The sequence below is a fragment of the Engystomops pustulosus genome, chromosome 10 (assembly GCF_040894005.1).
Source record: "Engystomops pustulosus chromosome 10, aEngPut4.maternal, whole genome shotgun sequence".
Classification (NCBI taxonomy): Eukaryota; Metazoa; Chordata; class Amphibia; order Anura; family Leptodactylidae; genus Engystomops; species Engystomops pustulosus.
The window spans coordinates 9,732,690-9,758,908 of record NC_092420.1 but is presented as its reverse complement, the minus strand read 5'-3'; the positions used below and the strand labels follow the sequence as shown (position 1 = coordinate 9,758,908).

The 26,219-nt window shown below is 40.2% G+C and overlaps 1 protein-coding gene across 3 annotated transcripts in view; it reads left to right on the top strand.

The window, feature by feature from the left end:
* The window catches only part of COL7A1 (collagen type VII alpha 1 chain), an 88,732-nt gene that overhangs the window by 37,507 nt on the left and 25,006 nt on the right, over positions 1-26,219 (top strand). For all 3 annotated transcript variants that reach the window (XM_072129229.1, XM_072129228.1, XM_072129227.1), the window contains 39 exons: positions 70-227; positions 314-340; positions 1,505-1,531; positions 1,621-1,665; positions 1,746-1,838; positions 2,229-2,300; positions 3,140-3,175; positions 3,255-3,308; positions 3,529-3,597; positions 3,819-3,932; positions 13,381-13,407; positions 13,753-13,806; positions 13,885-13,956; positions 14,119-14,178; positions 14,291-14,326; positions 19,099-19,143; positions 19,311-19,346; positions 19,492-19,536; positions 20,332-20,367; positions 20,605-20,640; positions 20,722-20,754; positions 20,871-20,942; positions 21,028-21,087; positions 21,178-21,213; positions 21,890-22,006; positions 22,094-22,138; positions 22,224-22,295; positions 22,726-22,770; positions 22,888-22,923; positions 23,067-23,108; positions 23,583-23,663; positions 23,804-23,839; positions 23,943-23,978; positions 24,285-24,365; positions 25,039-25,074; positions 25,147-25,218; positions 25,364-25,408; positions 25,489-25,524; positions 25,651-25,686. In XM_072129229.1, the coding sequence (XP_071985330.1) occupies positions 70-227; positions 314-340; positions 1,505-1,531; positions 1,621-1,665; positions 1,746-1,838; positions 2,229-2,300; positions 3,140-3,175; positions 3,255-3,308; positions 3,529-3,597; positions 3,819-3,932; positions 13,381-13,407; positions 13,753-13,806; positions 13,885-13,956; positions 14,119-14,178; positions 14,291-14,326; positions 19,099-19,143; positions 19,311-19,346; positions 19,492-19,536; positions 20,332-20,367; positions 20,605-20,640; positions 20,722-20,754; positions 20,871-20,942; positions 21,028-21,087; positions 21,178-21,213; positions 21,890-22,006; positions 22,094-22,138; positions 22,224-22,295; positions 22,726-22,770; positions 22,888-22,923; positions 23,067-23,108; positions 23,583-23,663; positions 23,804-23,839; positions 23,943-23,978; positions 24,285-24,365; positions 25,039-25,074; positions 25,147-25,218; positions 25,364-25,408; positions 25,489-25,524; positions 25,651-25,686 (2,159 nt within the window). The remainder of the gene's footprint in view (positions 1-69; positions 228-313; positions 341-1,504; positions 1,532-1,620; positions 1,666-1,745; positions 1,839-2,228; positions 2,301-3,139; positions 3,176-3,254; positions 3,309-3,528; positions 3,598-3,818; positions 3,933-13,380; positions 13,408-13,752; positions 13,807-13,884; positions 13,957-14,118; positions 14,179-14,290; positions 14,327-19,098; positions 19,144-19,310; positions 19,347-19,491; positions 19,537-20,331; positions 20,368-20,604; positions 20,641-20,721; positions 20,755-20,870; positions 20,943-21,027; positions 21,088-21,177; positions 21,214-21,889; positions 22,007-22,093; positions 22,139-22,223; positions 22,296-22,725; positions 22,771-22,887; positions 22,924-23,066; positions 23,109-23,582; positions 23,664-23,803; positions 23,840-23,942; positions 23,979-24,284; positions 24,366-25,038; positions 25,075-25,146; positions 25,219-25,363; positions 25,409-25,488; positions 25,525-25,650; positions 25,687-26,219) is intronic.

Here is a 26,219-nt window from a genome sequence, read left to right as displayed (position 1 = left end):
AGTCATCAGGCTGTAAGTCAGCACAAGCCTAGTGGAGTATTATAGAGTCACATCTCCGCCTTTCTCCAGGTATTCGGATTTTGGCAGTGGGGACAGACGGCGCTGACCAGGAACAGCTGCGGAGAATAGTCTCGGGTCAGGGCGTCTTCTACACTGCAGATATAGCAAACCTGCGCAGCCTGGTGGACCCCCTGGCAGAGGCCATATGCTCCATCACACAAGTGCAGGTCAGGGAGCCATAGGAGCCGTAATGTAATAATAATATACCAAAAGTAACATTTCTGATATTTAGAGATTTGTGTTTTTTGTTTAGGAGCCCTGTACAGTGCAGTGCCCCCAGGTAAGTGTCACCCGTGTGATAATAACTGACAACATGACCCCATGATGATCCATTCAATTAAAATATGCAAAGTAGATAGAAATGTATATTTCAGGGGTCGTCACTTTCTGCAAATAATTGATTGTTTGTGTAACGAAAAGTGATACAATTTTCCAAAAAACTTTGTATATCAATTCATGGTTTTCTAGATCTCTGCTTGCTGTCATTCTACAAGAAAGGTCATTGTTTACTTCCTGGGGATAAACATTAGATCTGTAAGACGTCACATGACCGGGGATATAACGAGGCGTGCACCTGTGTGACATCACATGACTGGGGATATAACGAGGCGTGCACCTGTGTGACATCACATGACTGGGGATATAACGAGGCGTGCACCTGTGTGACATCACAGGACCAGGGATATAACGAGCCGTGCACCTGTGTGACATCACATGACCAGGGATATAACGAGCCGTGCACCTGTGTGACATCACATGACCGGGGATATAATGAGCCGTGCACCTGTGTGACATCACATGACCAGAGATATAACGAGCCGTGCACCTATGTGACATCACATGACCAGGGATATAACGAGCCATGCACCTGTGTGACATCACAGGACCAGGGATATAACGAGCCGTGCACCTGTGACATCACATGACCATAACTATAACGAGCCGTGCACCTGTGTGACATCAAATGACCAGGGATATAACAAGCCGTGCACCTGTGTGACATCAAATGACCAGGGATATAACAAGCTGTGCACCTGTGTGACATCACATGACCAGGGATATAACAAGCTGTGCACCTGTGTGACATCACATGACCAGGGATATAACAAGCTGTGCACCTGTGTGACATCACATGACCAGGGATATAACAAGCTGTGCACCTGTGTGACATCACATGGTCACGGACCAGTCATTATCCAGAGGAAGGAAACCGTGAAGCTTCCTATAGAATGAGAACAATCAAAGATCTAGAAAACCACAAGGAATTGATACAAAAAGAATATTGTATATAACTTTTGATTACACAAACTATATCAATTATTTGCTGGAAGCGGACGGCCCATTTAATTTTCCCAGAATGCCCCCAATAACAAAACAAACGTTCTTTAATACCATCTGTTCTGTTATCTGAATAATTCTCCATTTATTTATTTGTTACTTTTAGGGTGAAAAGGGCCAGAAAGGAGAACTGGTAAGTATTGGCCATTACCCTGCAATATTCACAATCTCAGAACTAACCATCACAAAGGTTTCATTACATAAAACACCTTCTACTTCTAGGGGACTTCTGGACGCCCAGGAGGGGCAGGGCCACAAGGAGACCCTGTACGTATTCACAAAAAATACAAGCTTCAATTAATTTATTTTAAAAATAGTAAAACAAATTAAATAAACTTGTATTACAGGGTCGGCCTGGTCCCCCTGGTCCGCAGGGGCCCGTTGGACCTCGTGGCCCCCCTGGAGAGGGAACCGCAACAAGAGGACTAAAGGGAGAAACTGTAAGTAAATATTGAAAAATGTATTGTATAATAACCAAATGTGACTCTGCCACACCTCTTTTATAATAAGCCACACCCTCTTATCTTAAGCCACACCCACTTTACATGCAATTTATTTCCGTTACAGTCTCAATGACAGTGGCAGAGGAGCGGAGCATGACAGAGGGATTCTCCTATTGGTCTTTATTAAATCCCTGAGTCAAGCCCCGCCCCCGCGGATCCTGCACCAGGCTTATAGCAATGTATTACATTTTCCCAGGATTTTCTTTTAGATTTTGCTCAATAGATCAGGTGGCTAGGCAGTATTATCTCTATACTAGGTCTTGTTTTCTAAAAATGTGAGTGAATAGTAACGGAACAGATACATACATATGTGACTTCTCTTTATAGGGAGAGCCAGGATCTGATGGTCTTCCGGGTACTCCTGGTCGCCCAGGTAATCCAGGCACGCCTGGCACCCCGGTAAGTCACCCCATAAAGTAACACTGATGTACATTGTATCTATTTGATGTTTACTGATGTAGATTGTATATGTGTAGTATATACTGATGTAGATTGTATCTGTATGATATATACTGATGTAGATTGTACAATCTGTATCTGTAATTATGTAGATTGTATCTATTTGATAAATACTGATGTAGATTGTATCTGTGTGATAGATACAAATGTAGATTGTATCTGTATGATATATCCTGATTTAGATCGTACAATCTGTATCTGTACTGATGTAGATTGTATCTGTATGATGTATACTGATGTAGATTGTATCCGTATGATGTATAGTGATGTAGATTGTATCTGTGTGATGTATACTGATGTAGATTGTATCTGTGTGATGTATACTGATGTAGATTGTATCTGTATGATGTATACAGATGTAGATTGTATATGTGTAATATATACTGATGTAGATTGTATCTGTGTGATGTATACTGATGTAGATTGTATCTGTATGATGTATACTGATGTAGATTGTATCCGTATGATGTATAGTGATGTAGATTGTATCTGTGTGATGTATACTGATGTAGATTGTATCTGTGTGATGTATACTGATGTAGATTGTATCTGTATGATATATACTGATGTAGATTGTATCTGTATGATATATACTGATGTAGATTGTATCTGTATGATATATACTGATGTAGATTGTATCTGTATGATATATACTGATGTAGATTGTATCTGTGTGATATATACAGATGTAGATTGTATCTGTATGATGTATACTGATGTAGATTGTATCTGTATATATATATAATGATTAATGGAAAGGACTGATCTTTGTGTTTCAGGGGAGTAAAGGATCTCAAGGAGATAAGGGGGAAGCAGTAAGTAGTTACTCCACATCACAACCTCCCATTACATTGTACTCCCCATTACTCCACTCATCATTTTCTGGTCTCTTAGGGGGATCGCGGCTCGGCTGGTCCAGTTGGTCCAAAAGGAGAGAGAGGATTACCGGTAAGTTTGGGGGCAAAATGGAGATCTACCTACAAGGTCTTAAAGGAATTTTCCCGTCAAATTAACAATAAATCAGAACCTTGGATTTTATGAATATGGGTCATAATGTTCTGTTCCTGCCGCTGTCCCTTATATTTTAAGTTCCTCTACTGTGAGTATTATACTAAATTCATCTCCATTAATCCTGTTTATGACACAGTCTCATCTCTTCTTTATGTAGGGTGAACCCGGGGAGGTGACAGGTGGAGGAGCAGGGGTACCAGGCCGAAAAGGTGAACCCGGAAATCCAGTAAGTACAACATAATAATAACAATATTATTAATCTCTCATGTTAAAGGTTCATGTAGCTCAGGGCTTCTAAAATCATCAGTTAAGAAATTATGTAATTAACTTTTTGTTCAATTCAAGATCTTTGCTTGCTGTCAGCAATGAAAACAGGCTGTACATATACCTGTCATTATTTTTTTCTTTTTCCCATTCACATAATATATTAATATTTTATTTTATCAGGGACTTCCTGGTCAGCCTGGAACCCCAGGACAAAGAGGAACACCAGGAACACCAGGACAGCCCGGGTCAGAAGGACCAAGCGGACCTCCAGGAGTACCAGGACAAACAGTGAAGGTCATTTTCTATAATTATGATGTCTTATGATTTAGAGAAATTGTACAAAAATATAACTACTATAATACTGCCCCCTATGTACAAGAATATAACTACTATAATACTGCCCCCCTATGTACAGGAATATAACTACTATAATACTGCCCCCCTATGTACAGGAATATAACTACTATAATACTGCCCCCTATGTACAAGAATATAACTACTATAATACTGCCCCTATGTACAGGAATATAACTACTATAATACTGCCCCCTATGTACAAGAATATAACTACTATAATACTGCCCCCTATGTACAAGAATATAACTACTATAATACTGCCCCCTATGTACAGGAATATAACTACTATAATACTGCCCCCTATGTACAGGAATATAACTACTATAATACTGCCCCCTATGTACAGGAATATAACTACTATAATACTGCTCCCTATGTACAAGAATATAACTACTATAATACTGCCCCCTATGTACAGGAATATAACTACTATAATACTGCCCCTATGTACAAGAATATAACTACTATAATACTGCCCCCTATGTACAAGAATATAATTACTATAATACTGTCCCCTATGTACAAGAATATAACTACTATAATACTGCCCCCTATGTACAAGAATATAACTACTATAATACTGCCCCCTATGTACAGGAATATAACTACTATAATACTGCCCCCTATGTACAGGAATATAACTACTATAATACTGCTCCCTATGTACAAGAATATAACTACTATAATACTGCCCCCTATGTACAAGAATATAACTACTATAATACTGCCCCCTATGTACAGGAATATATCTACTATAATACTGCCCCCTATGTACAGGAATATAACTACTATAATACTGCCCCCTATGTACAAGACTATAACTACTATAATACTGCCCCCTATGTACAGGAATATAACTACTATAATACTGCCCCCTATGTACAGGAATATAACTACCATAATACCGCCCCCTATGTACAAGAATATAACTACTATAATACTGCCCCCTATGTACAAGAATATAACTACTATAATACTGCCCCCTATGTACAAGAATATAACTACTATAATACTGCCCCCCTATGTACAAGAATATAACTACTATAATACTGCCCCTATGTACAAGAATATAACTACTATAATACTGCCCCTATGTACAAGAATATAACTACTATAATACTGCCCCCCTATGTACAGGAATATAACTACTATAATACTGCCCCCTATGTACAAGAATATAACTACTATAATACTGCCCCCTATGTACAAGAATATAACTACTATAATACTGCCCCCTATGTACAAGAATATAACTACTATAATACTGCCCCCCTATGTACAAGAATATAACTACTATAATACTGCCCCTATGTACAAGAATATAACTACTATAATACTGCCCCTATGTACAAGAATATAACTACTATAATACTGCCCCCCTATGTACAGGAATATAACTACTATAATACTGCCCTCTATGTACAAGAATATAACTACTATAATACTGCCCCCTATGTACAGGAATATAACTACTATAATACTGCCCCCTATGTACAAGAATATAACTACTATAATACTGCCCCCCTATGTACAAGAATATAACTACTATAATACTGCCCCTATGTACAAGAATATAACTACTATAATACTGTCCCTATGTACAGGAATATAACTACTATAATACTGCCCTCTATGTACAAGAATATAACTACTATAATACTGCCCCCTATGTACAAGACTATAACTACTATAATACTGCCCCCTATGTACAGGAATATAACTACTATAATACTGCTCCCTATGTACAAGAATATAACTACTATAATACTGCCCCCCTATGTACAAGAATATAACTACTATAATACTGCCCCCTATGTACAGGAATATAACTACCATAATACCGCCCCCTATGTACAAGAATATAACTACTATAATACTGCCCCCTATGTACAAGAATATAACTACTATAATACTGCCCCCTATGTACAAGAATATAACTACTATAATACTGCCCCCCTATGTACAAGAATATAACTACTATAATACTGCCCCTATGTACAAGAATATAACTACTATAATACTGCCCCTATGTACAAGAATATAACTACTATAATACTGCCCCCCTATGTACAGGAATATAACTACTATAATACTGCCCTCTATGTACAAGAATATAACTACTATAATACTGCTCCCTATGTACAGGAATATAACTACTATAATACTGCCCCCTATGTACAAGAATATAACTACTATAATACTGCCCCCCTATGTACAAGAATATAACTACTATAATACTGCCCCTATGTACAAGAATATAACTACTATAATACTGCCCCTATGTACAGGAATATAACTACTATAATACTGCCCTCTATGTACAAGAATATAACTACTATAATACTGCCCCCTATGTACAAGACTATAACTACTATAATACTGCCCCCCTATGTACAGGAATATAACTACTATAATACTGCCCTCTATGTACAAGAATATAACTACTATAATACTGCCCCCTATGTACAGGAATATAACTACTATAATATTGCCCCCCTATGTACAGGAATATAACTACTATAATACTGCCCTCTATGTACAAGAATATAACTACTATAATACTGCCCCCTATGTACAGGAATATAACTACTATAATACTGCCCCCTATGTACAAGAATATAACTACTATAATACTGCCCCCCTATGTACAAGAATATAACTACTATAATACTGCCCCTATGTACAAGAATATAACTAATATAATACTGCCCCTATGTACAGGAATATAACTACTATAATACTGCCCTCTATGTACAAGAATATAACTACTATAATACTGCCCCCTATGTACAGGAATATAACTACTATAATACTGCCCCCTATGTACAAGGATATAACTACCATAATACTACCCCCTATGTACAAGAATATAACTACTATAATACTGCCCTCTATGTACAAGAATATAACTACTATAATACTGCCCCCTATGTACAGGAATATAACTACTATAATACTGCCCCCTATGTACAAGGATATAACTACCATAATACTACCCCCTATGTACAAGAATATAACTACTATAATACTGCCCTCTATGTACAGGAATATAACTACTATAATACTGCCCCCTATGTACAAGAATATAACTACTATAATACTGCCCCCTATGTACAAGAATATAACTACTATAATACTGCCCCCTATGTACAAGAATATAACTACTATAATACTGCCCCTATGTACAGGAATATAACTACTATAATACTGCCCCCTATGTACAAGAATATAACTACTATAATACTGCCCCCCTATGTACAGGAATATAACTACTATAATACTGCCCATATGTACAAGAATATAACTACAATAATACTGCCCCCCTATGTACAAGAATATAACTACTATAATACTGCCCCCTATGTACAAGAATATAACTACTATAATACTGCCCCCTATGTAAAGGAATATAACTACTATAATACTGCCCCCTATGTACAGGAATATAACTACTATAATACTGCCCCCTGTGTACAGGTATATAACTACTATAATACTGCCCCCTATGTACAGGAATATAACTACAATAATAATGCTCCCTATGTGCAAGAATATAACTACTATAATACTGCTCCCTATGTACAAGAATATAACTACTATAATACTGCTCCCTATGTACAAGAATATAACTACTATAATACTGCCCCCTATGTACAAGAATATAACTACTATAATAATGCCCCCTATGTACAAGAATATAACTACTATAATACTGCTCCCTATGTACAAGAATATAACTACTATAATACTGTCCCCTATGTACAAGAATATAACTACTATAATACTGCCCCCTATGTACAGGAATATAACTACTATAATACTGCCCCCTATGTACAAGAATATAACTACTATAATACTGTCCCCTATGTACAAGAATATAACTACTATAATACTGCCCCCTATGTACAGGAATATAACTACTATAATACTGCTCCCTATATACAGGAATATAACTACTATAATACTGCCCCCTATGTACAGGAATATAACTACTATAATACTGCCCCCTATGTACAGGAATATAACTACTATAATACTGCCCCCTATGTACAAGAATATAACTACTATAATACTGCCCCCTATGTACAAGAATATAACTACAGTACTATAATACTGCCCCCTATGTACAAGAATATAACTACTATAATACTGCCTGCTATGTACAAGAATATAACTGCTATAATGCTGCTCCCTATGTACAGGTATATAACTACTATAATACTGCCCCCTATGTACAGGAATATAACTACAATAATAATGCTCCCTATGTGCAAGAATATAACTACTATAACACTGCTCCCTATGTACAAGAATATAACTACTATAATACTGCTCCCTATGTACAAGAATATAACTACTATAATACTGCCCCCTATGTACAAGAATATAACTACTATAATACTGCTCCCTATGTACAAGAATATAACTACTATAATACTGTCCCCTATGTACAAGAATATAACTACTATAATACTGCCCCCTATGTACAGGAATATAACTACTATAATACTGCCCCCTATGTACAAGAATATAACTACTATAATACTGTCCCCTATGTACAAGAATATAACTACTATAATACTGCCCCCTATGTACAGGAATATAACTACTATAATACTGCTCCCTATGTACAGGAATATAACTACTATAATACTGCCCCCTATGTACAGGAATATAACTACTATAATACTGCCCCCTATGTACAAGAATATAACTACTATAATACTGCCCCCTATGTACAAGAATATAACTACTATAATACTGTCCCCTATGTACAAGAATATAACTACTATAATACTGCCCCCTATGTACAGGAATATAACTACTATAATACTGCTCCCTATGTACAGGAATATAACTACTATAATACTGCCCCCTATGTACAGGAATATAACTACTATAATACTGCCCCCTATGTACAAGAATATAACTACTATAACACTGCCCCCTATGTACAAGAATATAACTGCTATAATGCTGCTCCCTATGTACAAGAATATAACTACTATAATACTGCCCCCTGTGTACAGGAATATTACTACTATAATACTGCCCCCTATGTACAGGAATATAACTACTATAATACTGCCCCCTATGTACAAGAATATAACTACTATAATACTGCCTGCTATGTACAGGAATATAACTACTATAATACTGCCCCCTATGTACAAGAATTTAACTACTATAATACTGCCCCCTATGTACAGGAATATAACTACTATAATACTGCCCCCTATGTACCGGAATATAACTACTATAATACTGCCCCCTATGTACAGGAATATAACTACTATAATACTGCCCCCTATGTACAAGAATATAACTACTATAATACTGCCCCCTATGCTCAAGAATATAACTACTATAATACTGCCTCCTATGTACAGGAATATAATTACTATAATACTGCCCCCTATGTACAGGAATATAACTCCTATAATACTGCCCCCTATGTACAAGAATATAACTACTATAATACTTCCCCTATGTACAGGAATGTTACTGCTATAATACTGCCCCCTATGTACAAGAATATAACTACTATAATACTGCCCCCTATGTACAGGGATATAACTACTATAATACTGCCCCCTATGTACAGGAATATAACTACTATAATACTGCCCCCTATGTACAGGGATATAACTACTATAATACTGCCCTCTATGTACAGGAATATAACTACTATAATACTGCCCCCTATGTACAAGAATATAACTACTATAATACTGCCCCCTATGTACAAGAATATAACTACTATAATACTGCTCCTACCTACATGAATATAACTACTATAATACTGCCCCCTATGTACAGGAATATAACTACTATAATACTGCCCCCTATGTACAGGAATATAACTACTATAATACTGCCCCCTATGTACAGGAATATAACTACTATAATACTGCCCCCTATGTACAAGAATATAACTACTATAATACTGCCCCCTATGTACAAGAATATAACTACTATAATACTGCTCCTACCTACATGAATATAACTACTATAATACTGCCCCCTATGTACAGGAATATAACTACTATAATACTGCCCCCTATGTACAGGAATATAACTACTATAATACTGCCCCCTATGTACAGGAATATAACTACTATAATACTGCCCCCTATGTACAGGAATATAACTACTATAATACTGCCCCCTATGTACAAGAATATAACTACTATAATACTGCCCCCTATGTACAAGAATATAACTGCTATAATGCTGCTCCCTATGTACAAGAATTTAACTACTATAATACTGCCCCCTATGTACAAGAATTTAACTACTATAATACTGCCCCCTATGTACAGGAATATAACTACTATAATACTGCCCCCTATGTACCGGAATATAACTACTATAATACTGCCCCCTATGTACAGGAATATAACTACTATAATACTGCCCCCTATGTACAAGAATATAACTACTATAATACTGCCCCCTATGCTCAAGAATATAACTACTATAATACTGCCCCCTATGTACAAGAATATAACTACTATAATACTGCCCCCTATGTACAAGAATATAACTACTATAATACTGCCTCCTATGTACAGGAATATAATTACTATAATACTGCCCCCTATGTACAGGAATATAACTACTATAATACTGTGCCCTATATACAGGAATATAACTCCTATAATACTGCCCCCTATGTACAAGAATATAACTACTATAATACTTCCCCTATGTACAGGAATGTTACTGCTATAATACTGCCCCCTATGTACAAGAATATAACTACTATAATACTGCCCCCTATGTACAGGGATATAACTACTATAATACTGCCCCCTATGTACAGGAATATAACTACTATAATACTGCCCCCTATGTACAGGGATATAACTACTATAATACTGCCCTCTATGTACAGGAATATAACTACTATAATACTGCCCCCTATGTACAAGAATATAACTACTATAATACTGCCCCCTATGTACAAGAATATAACTACTATAATACTGCTCCTACCTACATGAATATAACTACTATAATACTGCCCCCTATGTACAGGAATATAACTACTATAATACTGCCCCCTATGTACAGGAATATAACTACTATAATACTGCCCCCTATGTACAGGAATATAACTACTATAATACTGCCCCCTATGTACAGGAATATAACTACTATAATACTGCCCCCTATGTACAGGAATATATCTACTATAATACTGCCCCCTATGTACAGGAATATAACTACTATAATACTGCCCCCTATGTACAGGAATATAACTACTATAATACTGCCCCCTATGTACAGGAATATAACTACTATAATACTGCCCCCTATGTACAAGAATATAACTACTATAATACTGCCCCCTATGTACAAGAATATAACTACTATAATACTGCTCCTACCTACATGAATATAACTACTATAATACTGCCCCCTATGTACAGGAATATAACTACTATAATACTGCCCCCTATGTACAGGAATATAACTACTATAATACTGCCCCCTATGTACAGGAATATAACTACTATAATACTGCCCCCTATGTACAGGAATATAACTACTATAATACTGCCCCCTATGTACAAGAATATAACTACTATAATACTGCCCCCTATGTACAAGAATATAACTGCTATAATGCTGCTCCCTATGTACAAGAATTTAACTACTATAATACTGCCCCCTATGTACAAGAATTTAACTACTATAATACTGCCCCCTATGTACAGGAATATAACTACTATAATACTGCCCCCTATGTACCGGAATATAACTACTATAATACTGCCCCCTATGTACAGGAATATAACTACTATAATACTGCCCCCTATGTACAAGAATATAACTACTATAATACTGCCCCCTATGCTCAAGAATATAACTACTATAATACTGCCCCCTATGTACAAGAATATAACTACTATAATACTGCCCCCTATGTACAAGAATATAACTACTATAATACTGCCTCCTATGTACAGGAATATAATTACTATAATACTGCCCCCTATGTACAGGAATATAACTACTATAATACTGTGCCCTATATACAGGAATATAACTCCTATAATACTGCCCCCTATGTACAAGAATATAACTACTATAATACTTCCCCTATGTACAGGAATGTTACTGCTATAATACTGCCCCCTATGTACAAGAATATAACTACTATAATACTGCCCCCTATGTACAGGGATATAACTACTATAATACTGCCCCCTATGTACAGGAATATAACTACTATAATACTGCCCCCTATGTACAGGGATATAACTACTATAATACTGCCCTCTATGTACAGGAATATAACTACTATAATACTGCCCCCTATGTACAAGAATATAACTACTATAATACTGCCCCCTATGTACAAGAATATAACTACTATAATACTGCTCCTACCTACATGAATATAACTACTATAATACTGCCCCCTATGTACAGGAATATAACTACTATAATACTGCCCCCTATGTACAGGAATATAACTACTATAATACTGCCCCCTATGTACAGGAATATAACTACTATAATACTGCCCCCTATGTACAGGAATATAACTACTATAATACTGCCCCCTATGTACAGGAATATATCTACTATAATACTGCCCCCTATGTACAGGAATATAACTACTATAATACTGCCCCCTATGTACAGGAATATAACTACTATAATACTGCCCCCTATGTACAGGAATATAACTACTATAATACTGCCCCCTATGTACAGGAATATAACTACTATAATACTGCCCCCTATGTACAGGAATATAACTACTATAATACTGCCCTCTATGTACAGGAATATAACTACTATAATACTGCCCTCTATGTACAGGAATATAACTACTATAATACTGCCCCCTATGTACAGGAATATAACTACTATAATACTGCCCCCTATGTACAGGAATATATCTACTATAATACTGCCCCCTATGTACAGGAATATAACTACTATAATACTGCCCCCTATGTACAAGAATATAACTACTATAATACTGCCCCCTATGTACAGGAATATAACTACTATAATACTGCCCCCTATGTACAAGAATATAACTACTATAATACTGCCCCCTATGTACAAGAATATAACTACTATAATACTGCCCCCTATGTACAAGTATATAACTACTATAATACTGCCCCCTATGTACAGGAATATAACTACTATAATACTGCCCCCTATGTACAGGAATATATCTACTATAATACTGCCCCCTATGTACAGGAATATAACTACTATAACACTGCCCCCTATGTACAGGAATATATCTACTATAATACTGTGCCCTATATACAGTACTTCCCACTATAATGTTATTTAATATAATTCTTCTGAACAATTGCTAAAACTATTTTATGTATTTTTGTTTTTCCAGGGAGATAAGGGAGAACGAGGTGAGAGAGTAAGTGCACTTCATATTATCTATGTCAATAAAAGACTATTGTCTTTCAGTGCAATTCTATATCTAGACCACTAGAGGGCGCTGAATGTTTATTATGATTAGGACTGTTCTGTTATACATGATATCACCTATGACCCTACTAGAAGACGAGGCTTTATGACTGGAGCACTAGAAGTAAAGCAACATGAGCTTTGTATAAACGTGTGCTATATGGTGGGGGTCACATAATTGCCCCCCCACCTGAGCAATATTACCATATAACCTCATGTCTATGCACTTGTATGTCCCACCTGATAATATCCAGATTTCTCCTGTACTATCATCAGTCCCTTCTATGTCCTGCAGGGTCTTCCAGGATTAGTCAATGGTGTGGCCAGCAAAGGGGAGCCGGGAAGTCCTGTAAGTGGGGGGTGATATGGGAACATTCATTATGGGACAATGATAAATCATTTAAAATGTCTCCATTCACTTTCCAAGGGTCCACCCGGTCCAAGTGGACCAACTGGTCCTAGGGGATTACCAGGACTGCAAGGACCACGAGGCGAGAAGGTGAGTGACTACTCGTTAGTGGTTCATCTGATCATGGCCAAAGGTGTAGATCACAGGGGCTCGGGTACCACTGCACTCTTTCCCCCGGCGGATGGGCATCATTAAAGTTTTGGCGAAATCCTATAAATATCCCCAATGTAACGCATTGTGTTTCCCTTCCAGGGAGAAACAGGTGAAGGCCTCACAGGTCCTGCAGGACGGACAGGAGATCCAGGTGATAGAGTGAGTTCCAATATCTAATAATCTGATAAATGTGCACAGGAGGACAAGGACTATGTGATAGTAGGGACTGTCAGACTGAGTGACTAATAGATCATTTATGTATCTCCTATAGGGACCCAGAGGACCTCCCGGGGAGCAGGGGATAAAGGTAAGTGCTGGGGGATAGGCTTGTGAGTGGGTCTTCTTTATTTGCCAATTGTCTTTCTCCTTCACCTCCTCTTTACACCACTCATCCACCTTCTCCTCCTTCACATCATCAGATCCTTCCTTCTTCATTGTTTACTCTTTCTCCTTTAAAATCATCTCTTCCTTATCCTATTCTTTCACCACCTTCATATCCTTCTTTATTTGGTTCTTATCTTATCTCTTGCCCCAACACCTCTGTATCCTTCATCGCCACATCTCATCCTACTTCTTCATTACGTTCTTATTTCTCTTTTTCTCCTGTTCCTTATCCTCCTCTTTACTTGCTTCTTCATTGTCTCATCTTTCTTATCATCTGTGTTTTTCTTACATTGCCTCCTTATCATTTTTACCTGCACCTTATCCTACTTCATCACTGCCTCTTTATCTTTCTTTTTCTACTCTCTTACCACCATCTTTCCATATTCCTTTCTTGATTTTTTTATTCCTCTGTTCCTTGTTCTCCTTATTCCTCGGCTCCGTGTCCTCCTCATCCTCCTTATTCTTCTGCCCCTCGTCCTCCTTATTCTTCTGCCCCTCGTCCTCCTTATTCTTCTGCCCCTCGTCCTCCTTATTCTTCTGCTCCTCATTATTCATCCTCCTCCTTATTCTTCTGCCCTTCATCCTCCTTATTCTTCTGCCCCTCGTCCTCCTTATTCTTCTGCTCCTCATTATTCATCCTCCTCCTTATTCTTCTGCCCTTCATCCTCCTTATTCTTCTGCCCCTCGTCCTCCTTATTCTTCTGCTCCTCATCCTCCTTATTCTTCTGCCCCTCGTCCTCCTTATTCTTCTGCCCCTCGTCCTCCTTATTCTTCTGCCCCTCGTCCTCCTTATTCTTCTGCTCCTCATCCTCCTTATTCTTCTGCCCCTCGTCCTCCTTATTCTTCTGCTCCTCATTATTCATCCTCCTCCTTATTCTTCTGCCCTTCATCCTCCTTATTCTTCTGCCCCTCGTCCTCCTTATTCTTCTGCTCCTCATCCTCCTTATTCTTCTGCCCCTCGTCCTCCTTATTCTTCTGCCCCTCGTCCTCCTTATTCTTCTGCTCCTCATCCTCCTTATTCTTCTGCCCCTCGTCCTCCTTATTCTTCTGCTCCTCATCCTCCTTATTCTTCTGCCCCTCTTCCTCCTTATTCTTCTGCCCCTCATCCTCCTTATTCTTCTGCCCCTCATCCTCCTTATTCTTCTGCCCCTCGTCCTCCTTATTCTTCTGCTCCTCATCCTCCTTATTCTTCTGCCCCTCGTCCTCCTTATTCTTCTGCCCCTCGTCCTCCTTATTCTTCTGCCCCTCATCCTCCTTATTCTTCTGCCCCTCGTCCTCCTTATTCTTCTGCTCCTCATCCTCCTTATTCTTCTGCCCCTCGTCCTCCTTATTCTTCTGCCCCTCATCCTCCTTATTCTTCTGCCCCTCGTCCTCCTTATTCTTCTGCCCCTCGTCCTCCTTATTATCCTGCTCCACATCCTCCTTATTCTTCTGCCCCTCGTCCTCCTTATTCTTCTGCCCCTCATCCTCCTTATTCTTCTGCCCCTCATCCTCCTTATTCTTCTGCCCCTCGTCCTCCTTATTCTTCTGCCCCTCGTCCTCCTTATTCTTCTGCCCCTCGTCCTCCTTATTCTTCTGCTCCTCATCCTCCTTATTATTCTGATCCTCGTCCTCCTTATTCTTCTGCCCCTCGTCCTCCTTATTCTTCTGCCCCTCGTCCTCCTTATTCTTCTGCCCCTCGTCCTCCTTATTCTTCTGCCCCTCATCCTCCTTATTCTTCTGCCCCTCGTCCTCCTTATTCTTCTGCCCCTCATCCTCCTTATTCTTCTGCTCCTCATCCTCCTTATTCTTCTGCTCCTCATCCTCCTTATTCTTCTGCTCCTCATCCTCCTTATTCTTCTGCTCCTCATCCTCCTTATTCTCCTGATCCTAATCCTCCTTATTCTTCTGCCCCTCATCCTCCTTATTCTCCTGATCCTCATCCTCCTTATTCTTCTGCCCCTCGTCCTCCTTATTCTTCTGCTCCTCATCCTCCTTATTCTTCTGTTCATCATCCTCCTTATTCTTCTGCCCCTCATCCTCCTTATTCTTCTGCTCCTCATCCTCCTTATTCTTCTGCTCCTCATCCTCCTTATTCTTCTGTTCATCATCCTCCTTATTCTTCTGCCCCTCATCCTCCTTATTCTTCTGCTCCTCATCCTCCTTATTCTTCTGCTCCTCATCCTCCTTATTCTTCTGCCCCTCATCCTCCTTATTCTCCTGATCCTCATCCTCCTTATTCTTCTGCTCCTCATCCTCCTTATTCTTCTGCCCCTCGTCCTCCTTATTCTTCTGCCCCTCGTCCTCCTTATTCTCCTGCTCCTCATCCTCCTTATTCTTCTGCTCCTCATCCTCCTTATTCTTCTGCCCCTCATCCTCCTTATTCTTCTGCCCCTCATCCTCCTTATTCTTCTGCTCCTCATCCTCCTTATTCTTCTGCCCCTCAACCTCCTTATTCTTCTGCTCCTCATCCTCCTTATTCTTCTGCCCCTCATCCTCCTTATTCTCCTGATCCTCATCCTCCTTATTCTTCTGCCCCTCATCCTCCTTATTCTCCTGATCCTAATCCTCCTTATTCTTCTGCCCCTCATCCTCCTTATTCTCCTGATCCTCATCCTCCTTATTCTCCTGATCCTAATCCTCCTTATTCTCCTGATCCTAATCCTCCTTATTCTTCTGCCCCTCATCCTCCTTATTCTCCTGATCCTCATCCTCCTTATTCTTCTGCCCCTCGTCCTCCTTATTCTTCTGCTCCTCATCCTCCTTATTCTTCTGTTCATCATCCTCCTTATTCTTCTGTTCATCATCCTCCTTATTCTTCTGCCCCTCATCCTCCTTATTCTTCTGCTCCTCATCCTCCTTATTCTTCTGCTCCTCATCCTCCTTATTCTTCTGTTCATCATCCTCCTTATTCTTCTGCCCCTCATCCTCCTTATTCTTCTGCTCCTCATCCTCCTTATTCTTCTGCTCCTCATCCTCCTTATTCTTCTGCCCCTCATCCTCCTTATTCTCCTGATCCTCATCCTCCTTATTCTTCTGCTCCTCATCCTCCTTATTCTTCTGCCCCTCGTCCTCCTTATTCTTCTGCCCCTCGTCCTCCTTATTCTCCTGCTCCTCATCCTCCTTATTCTTCTGCTCCTCATCCTCCTTATTCTTCTGCCCCTCATCCTCCTTATTCTTCTGCCCCTCATCCTCCTTATTCTTCTGCTCCTCATCCTCCTTATTCTTCTGCCCCTCAACCTCCTTATTCTTCTGCTCCTCATCCTCCTTATTCTTCTGCTCCTCATCCTCCTTATTCTTCTGCCCCTCATCCTCCTTATTCTCCTGATCCTCATCCTCCTTATTCTTCTGCCCTTCATCCTCCTTATTCTCCTGATCCTCATCCTCCTTATTCTTCTGCTCCTCATCCTCCTTATTCTTCTGCCCCTCATCCTCCTTATTCTTCTGCTCCTCGTCCACCTTATTCTTCTGCCCCTCGTCCTCCTTATTCTTCTGCCCCTCATTCTCCTTATTCTTCTGCTCCTCATCCTCCTTATTCTTCTGCTCCTCATCCTCCTTATTCTTCTGCCCCTCATTCTCCTTATTCTTCTGCCCCTCATCCTCCTTATTCTTCTGCCCCTCATCCTCCTTATTCTTCTGCTCCTCATCCTCCTTATTCTTCTGCCCCTCGTCCTCCTTATTCTCCTGCTCCTCGTCCTCCTTATTCTTCTGCTCCTCATTCTCCTTATTCTTCTGCCCCTCATCCTCCTTATTCTTCTGCCCCTCACCCTCTTTATTCTTCTGCCTTTCATCCTCTTTATTCTTCTGCCTCTCATCCTCTTTATTCTTCTGCCCCTCATCCTCCTTATTCTTCTGCCCCTCATCCTCCTTATTCTTCTGCCCCTTGTCCTCCTTATTCTCCTGCTCCTCATCCTCCTTATTCTTCTGCTCCTCATCCTCCTTATTCTTCTGCCCCTCATCCTCCTTATTCTTCTGCCCCTCATCCTCCTTATTCTTCTGCCCCTTGTCCTCCTTATTCTCCTGCCCCTCATTCTCCTTATTCTTCTGCTCCTCATCCTCCTTATTCTTCTGCCCCTTGTCCTCCTTATTCTCCTGCTCCTCATCCTCCTTATTCTTCTGTCCCTCGTCCTCCTTATTCTTCTGCCCCTTGTCCTCCTTATTCTCCTGCTCCTCATCCTCCTTATTCTTCTGCCCCTCATCCTCCTTATTCTTCTGCCCCTTGTCCTCCTTATTCTCCTGCTCCTCATCCTCCTTATTCTTCTGTCCCTCGTCCTCCTTATTCTTCTGCCCCTTGTCCTCCTTATTCTCCTGCTCCTCATCCTCCTTATTCTTCTGCTCCTCATCCTCCTTCTTAACCTTCTCATTATATTTCTCCATCATTGCCTCTTTATGTTTGTTCTTCACCTGCTCCTTCTCCTTCATTGCCTCCTGAGAATTTCTTACTATTGTTCCTGTTTTCCTTCCGATTTTTCTTTACCAAAAGATATTCTCCATCCTTGATCTTTTAATACTACTGGAAAGTAAGACAATCATTCTAGATTCTAAGTGGCTGAGATCCGGAGTCTCATATCCATTAAATCCACCAAGTTAACAAAATAATTAACTTACATTTAAATACTTGTATGATTAATGATTCTCCTATCTGGAGTCCCTGGATGTATCTCTGAGTCCCAGGCATTAACCCTCTAATAACCTGTGATACTTCCTCTTGTACAGGGTGACCGCGGACAGCCCGGTCTGGATGGAGAACCAGGAGTGAAGGTGAACAATAATTATGAATCTTGTGAGATTTTTATAATCCTCTGTATATGTGGTTTAAAACATTATTACTTTTGCAATTATTATATCTGGATAGAAGATTTCCTGCAGGAACAGATCATTATAGAGTTTCCACATATCATCTATATGTGTTGTGTTTCTTTATACAGGGAGATCGCGGTCCTCCAGGATTTCAAGGGCTTAAGGTCAGTAAATTACTCAGCTTATATAGAACTATTGTCTTGGTTTATGGGATGAGTCTAACCTTCAGATCCGAGATGAGGAGATATATGGTAATATATTATATTTATACACAATTTAAGACAAGTGATACCATTTTTAATTTTGTAGGGAAATCCAGGACAAAACGGTCAGGATGGAGCAGCCGGACCGGCGGTAAGTCACATATCTTCACCGCTATCCCTCAGTATTAGCTCGGATACAAAACAGAGATGCTATATCAAAGCCATGAAAAGAAAAAGTCGTCGCCCCCCCCCCCCCTCTCCCCTCAATGACAATTTACGAATTTGGAAAAAGAATAAAGCACACTGGGGCAGATTTACTTACCCGGTCCATTCGTGATCCAGCGGTGCGTTCTCTGTGGAGGATTCGGGTTCTGCCGGGATTCACTAAGGTAGTTCCTCCGACGTACACCAGGTGTCGCTGCTGCGCTGAAGTTCATCGGAATACACTGAACTTCACCAAGCTATCCTGGGTGCAGGTAAGTGCGTGTCAAGCGACACTTTTTTTTTTTAAAAAATGCAGAGTTTTTTTCCGAATCCGTCGGGTTTCGTACGCCCCCCCCCCCCAATTTCCGTTGCATGCATGCCCGCGCCAGGGCTATTCAGGGAAAACCGTCGCAAATCAGAAATTTTCGGATAACCGGTCGGAATAACGCGATTGGGACCCCTGTGTCTGTGTAGACTGGCCCAGCAGAGAACCAGGAGATCCATCAGTTCTCTCAAACCCATTACTGGACTCCTCAAGTCTAGCAGAAGACAACCCAATATGATAGGTTCTAGTAAAGGATAAGCGCCTAGAATAGTTTTATCCTGGGAACCAAAAACTGACATTTATTTTATAATTATTATAATTATTTTTTTCATGCGTTTTACTCTTTGGATTCTAGTAGTTTTTTTTATATCCTGCAAATGTAAAGATTTAATAGTGTTACATTTCCATTCCTAATAGGGGCCTATAGGACAGCAGGGACCACGAGGAGAAAAGGTGGGTGAGAATACTGATTTGTGCTGTGATCTATGTACTATGTAAAGGACATTTGACCCCTACAGATGCAACTCCCCTCCATAGTTACACTCCAGCATGGCACCGTCTGCACTGTATTGATGATATATCTATATCTTATCTTGATCTATCACCCACTACCATTACACTAGTACTTCCTGCAATTTTCCATTTGTATCAATATCCTGTTTTCCCTAAATATCGTGTTTGTAATTTTAGGGTGAGCAAGGATCCCCAGGACCTCCAGGCACATCCGTAAGTAAAGAAGTACTTACACACCTATCATACAGCCACTTGGGTCGGCAATGATGTGTATTATGTGTGATTCTCTTCCAGGTCTCCATGGATGGTGAGATAAAAGGAGATAAGGTAATTTGTAAAGAATTTGGTTTTGTAATGATATAAAACGTCCACTAGATGTCACTGCTTGCAATGCATCATAATCACAGCGATCACATCCCGTAATCTTCCGATCCCTTGCACAGGGCGATCGAGGACTGCAGGGGCCCGAGGGGCCTAAAGGCGCAAAGGGGGACTCAGGGGACAAGGGTGAGAGGGTAAGTCTTTAATACAGCATAGATCTATTATAACAATAGGTCTTCCATACCAGGACCATGAAAAAAATCTGATATTTGTATTCAGGGTCCGGAAGGATTCGGGACACCTGGGAAGCCAGGGGAGAAAGGAGAATCGGGGGATAGGGTAAGTGCGACAAAATAAAAGACCGCTGGCATATGGAGCGTCCTAAAATTGTTCAAATAACTGACATTGATTTTGTTTTCTTTTCTTTAGGGGCCGATGGGTCAGGCTGGACGACAAGGTCCAAAGGTAGGATAATGGTTTGTTATATTTGGCCAATTTCTTCAAAACTAGAATTGCTCCCGTCACAATGGATCAATGATTATTGTATCAGTATACACATACAGCGCCCCCTTGAGCTGTGTACGGTATTGCAGCTGACAGCTCCATTCTTGAAGTCCCACCCCTGAGGAACGCTCCCAACTTTTAGGCAGAGTTTGTATGAACCCCTCCCCTTTTCAAGTCAGGACTCTCAGTAATTGGACCCTACATGACTCCCCCTTTCTTATCCACTTCACTGTATACAAGGGCCAGATCATCAGTAAGGACCAGTTGTTAACTCAAATCAATGACCCAAATGCTGCTGTACCTCATTGGTCCAAACAAGGCCCACAGAAGGATTATCTACGTCATAGTTTTGCCAATGCAACGTTAGTAGGAGCCATTATAAGCATATAACATGGCCCCCGATGATTATGCAGATGTGCTATATAATCATTTAGTGTATCTGGTATTTCTGGGACCCCAAAGTTTTGCCCGGGGGCCCCCCTTAATACATGGCTGTACTCTGAATGGCAGAGCAAGGAGTCTATTGCTCCCTGCTCCACCACTTCTTTACACTGTATTGGTGGTAAACGATGTCAGGGTGGGACTTGATAAGCCCGAGCAATTGGTGAATAGCCACACAAAATTTTTATTTCCCCAGGGAGATGCCGGTGATCCAGGAGAGGATGGACTAGATGGAAAACCAGGTCCACCCGGACAAATTGGGCTTCGAGGCAAAGAAGGCGAAAAAGGAGACAAAGGAGATGAAGGGACGGCGGTAAGTGAGAGAGCGAGCATCCAGTGCTAATGGCCGCCTGGTGCTGAAGACAGAAGATAAGGATTTATTCCTGTTTTTATTTTTTAGGGAGAACCAGGAAGTCCAGGAAAGAATGGAGAAAGAGGCGCAAAGGTAAGTGACTCGTCTGCAGGCAGTGCACATATTGTTACATTATATCTGACCCTTACTTACAATGCTTTCTGCTTTCTATTACCAGGGTCTTACAGGGTCAAGGGGTGATCCAGGGGAAAAGGGCGATCCCGGAGAACCTGGGACAGATGGAAGAAACGTAAGGAAGGAAATCCACATCGATCTAGTGCCAAGTTTAGCTGCTCATTATGCAGAGACATTTCCTTACATAATATGGCGCCACCTTGTGTTAACAATCTATAGCAATGTCTACGTCCACCTCCTGAGCTCAGTGCTGGTGGTCACACATGCTCAGTCAAGTATGTGCATAGTCACCGTTGGTATACTGCAGGGAAGCCAATACTAATAGCTTCTTGCCCTGCTTGTCAGGAGAGGAGCAGAGCCTCTGCAGTACATAACAGTATAGCTGGAATGACTCTTTCTGCAGGGGAAGTAAGAAGGGGCTATAGTGCCAGATGGGGAAGGAGACTGATTCTGTTCAAAGCCCACCCTAACAGCCGCCATAATACAAACAGTATAGTTACTATACTGAAATATCTATATAACCACAAATTACTTCTTTTTTTTAGGGGAGCCCCGGTGCTGCAGGCAGTAAAGGTGATCGTGGTGACCCGGTAGGTTCAATGCTGATCTCATTACTGTATGACTATGCGCTGAGTAGCGAATTGTGCTTTATACCAGATCAGCCCATACACATCCTGATTTATTAATTGATTATATTCTTATTGTAGGGGCCTCAGGGACCTCAGGGACCCCCAGGGAAACCAGTAAGATGTTTTTTAAATTATTTTTTTCACTTAATATTTTTTTTAATATTATTTATTGAATATATATATTATTTTACTTTCACTTTATTCTACTCTTTTGGTGTTCACTGGTTTATACTGGGATTTAATACAATACTTTTTAGGGTTCTGTTGAGTCCGTGGCCTCAGGAGTTAAAGGTGACAAGGTGAGTCTGAATGCAGGGTCATGCACCCGATGGCGCTTTAATTGATTCTTTCTTTTTATATATTTCTTTATAAAATAGGGGCCATGCAATACGTCACACACGTCGCCACAGTCATGTAAAGAACCCCTTTAAATCTTTTAGAATGGTATTGTCATAGCAGGGGCCATTCTCAGGGGTGGAAATTGGCTTGCAATGTCACCCCATGTTAGCTCCTTTCCTTATATCCTTACTTTAGGGTCAGACTACAAAAGGTTTGCTTGTAGTCTGTTGCCATGGAGACACATAGTCATCATAGGAGCTGTAAACTTCTAACGACGAGAGTTGTATTTTATCAAATTGATGGTTTCAAAGGCGGCACATATCATATAATGGTATTTCTGGCTGCGTTGTGTAAGACACTTAGGATTAGTAAAGAAGTAAGGAGTCTACTCAACTTTTTCTGAGATGATATAAATCTTTACTCTGTATATTTAGGGTGATGCAGGCGACCCAGGAGAACACGGAGCAAAAGGGCAGAAGGGAGAAGGCGGTTTAAATGGTGTCCCTGGAGAGAGGGTGAGTTCATGGGGTTTCTATATTTTAGAGGATTTATTACATACAGTATTAACCCTTTATCACATTGGTTCAGTTATATTAATATGAATCGAATCTACCCATATGTGATCAAAATTAAAGCCATGTTGTTCTATCTGCAGGGATTGGAGGGACCCAGGGGGCCACCGGGAAATAGGGTGAGTTTTTGTATTTCTTGTACCGCGTCCAATATAATCTCCATCTGTTCTCTGTTATCAGTCCCATTGCCAGACATTTACCTTATTTGTCTCAATTTTGCAGGGAGAACCCGGCGATCGTGGTACTCCAGGTGACAAGGTACGTAGACAGGTTGACTCACGTGGATTATGTAACATACACTGCTTTTGCCTTCCTATAGATTGAGGTGTGGGGTCGATAAGCATCAGGAATTTGGTGACATTAAGGATCCTGTCGATTATGGCTCACATTGATGTCCTTCATTCCACCGGATCCTGTGCTAAAAACATCCAGATTCCCAGTGGCATGAAGTTCATTAGCTGAGCCGGCAAGCTGCATCATATAGGAATCCCACTCTGTGAGCGTTGTGTGCACCCCTAATGTGCACCCTACTCCCCCCTCATGTCTGTGTTCTATTGATTTAAGGGTGAACGTGGCCCTCCAGGAAATGATGGGAGAAATGGAGTTGATGGCAAAACAGGATTACCCGGGACTCCAGGACTGAGGGTAAGGGGGAAACAATACTCACATTATATTATCCTTTATGTCCCCGGCAACCGAGCCCAGAGTTTTCTGTAATAATACACTCTACTTACTGTACAAGAATATAACTACTATACTACTGCCCCCTATGTACAAGAATATAACTACTATAACACTGCCCCCTATGTACAAGAATATAACTACTATAACACTGCCCCCTATGTACAAGAATATAACTACTATAATACTGCCCCCTATGTACAGGAATATAACTACTATAATACTGCCCCCTATGTACAGGAATATAACTACTATAATACTGCCCCCTATGTACAAGAATATAACTACTATAATACTGCCCCCTATGTACAGGAATATAACTACTATAATACTGCCCCCTATGTACAAGAATATAACTACTATAATACTGCCCCCTATGTACAAGAATATAACTACTATAATACTGCCCCCTATGTACAGGAATATAACTAGTATAATACTGCCCCCTATGTACAGGAATATAACTACTATAATACTGCCCCCTATGTACAAGACTATAACTACTATAATACTGCCCCTATGTACAGGAATATAACTACTATAATACTGCCCCCTATGTACAGGAATATAACTACTATAATACTGCCCCCTATGTAAAGGCATATACTAATAATACATGTTGAATGTTCAATTATAGGGAGAAACAGGGAAGCAAGGAGAATCAGGAAGAGATGTAAGTATTTCAGCTGAAATTTTTGGTGACACCCTTTTTGCTTCTTGACTTTACTATGATTATCTGTTTCAGGGTCTTCCAGGACTGAGAGGAGAGCAAGGACCCCCAGGACCAATTGGACCTGCTGGGCCTCCAGGCGTAGCGGTAAGTTGTCACTAGTAGTATTTACTCTATTATTGCCAAAAACAACCAATCCATGTGTTTGAGTGTCACTTATTGAGCTTTAAAGTTTTGCTTTGACTTTGATCATTAATTTCATGTGGAATTATTTATTTGTCTTTTTATAAAGGGAAAACCTGGAGAAGATGGGAAGCCGGGTCTGAATGGTAAAAACGTGAGTAATATTAAAAAAAATTTCGGCAGTCTTGCTTTCCTACTTCCGTGTGAATTATTAAATTTGTTTTTGACTTGCAGGGGGAGGAAGGGATTCCTGGAGAAGATGGCAGAAAGGTGAGACGTTACATTGTGTGCTTCTTACAATGTGTCTGAACTAGATAAGATTCTACCACCACAAACAGATATCTCTAAACTCCCACCCTATCAAAAAGTAATGGACGTTATTTCTCCTTCCTTTAGGGCGACAAAGGGGAAGCTGGTTCTCCCGGCAGAGATGTAAGTATTGTTAAATTTGTGGACAGTTTAAGACCTAGTTTCGAAATTGACTTTAGTTATGGTTTAAAGATTTTCTTTATGCCCCGCCCATGAGGAACTCTATCCAACTGCTCATGGGAGGGGCATTGAAAATTGTCTAGAGCAGTTGTTCTTAACCGGGAGCTCTATCAAACGCTAGGGGTCCGGTGAGTCGGTCTTAGGGGTTAGGTGAAGCCTCCGCCACGGAGGTCAAGACACACACATATTTGATTAATCACTAAAGAAGGGTTCGGTACATGTTCATATGAAACTGGTGGGTTTGGGACCTCATACAAGGTTAAGAACCACTGGGCTAGACTAGGGAACATGATAACCAGATCTGTACAAAGTACACCAACTGGACAATCATCACTAATAAACCTACCCAAAGGTCAGCATTGACTTTGCTCATGGGGATCACTATCCAGCTGTTCATGGGTGGGGCAGGGGGTCATTCACAAGTTGTGATTTGACAATTTCAAGCATGTCCTGCCCATGAGGTTCTCTATCCAGGT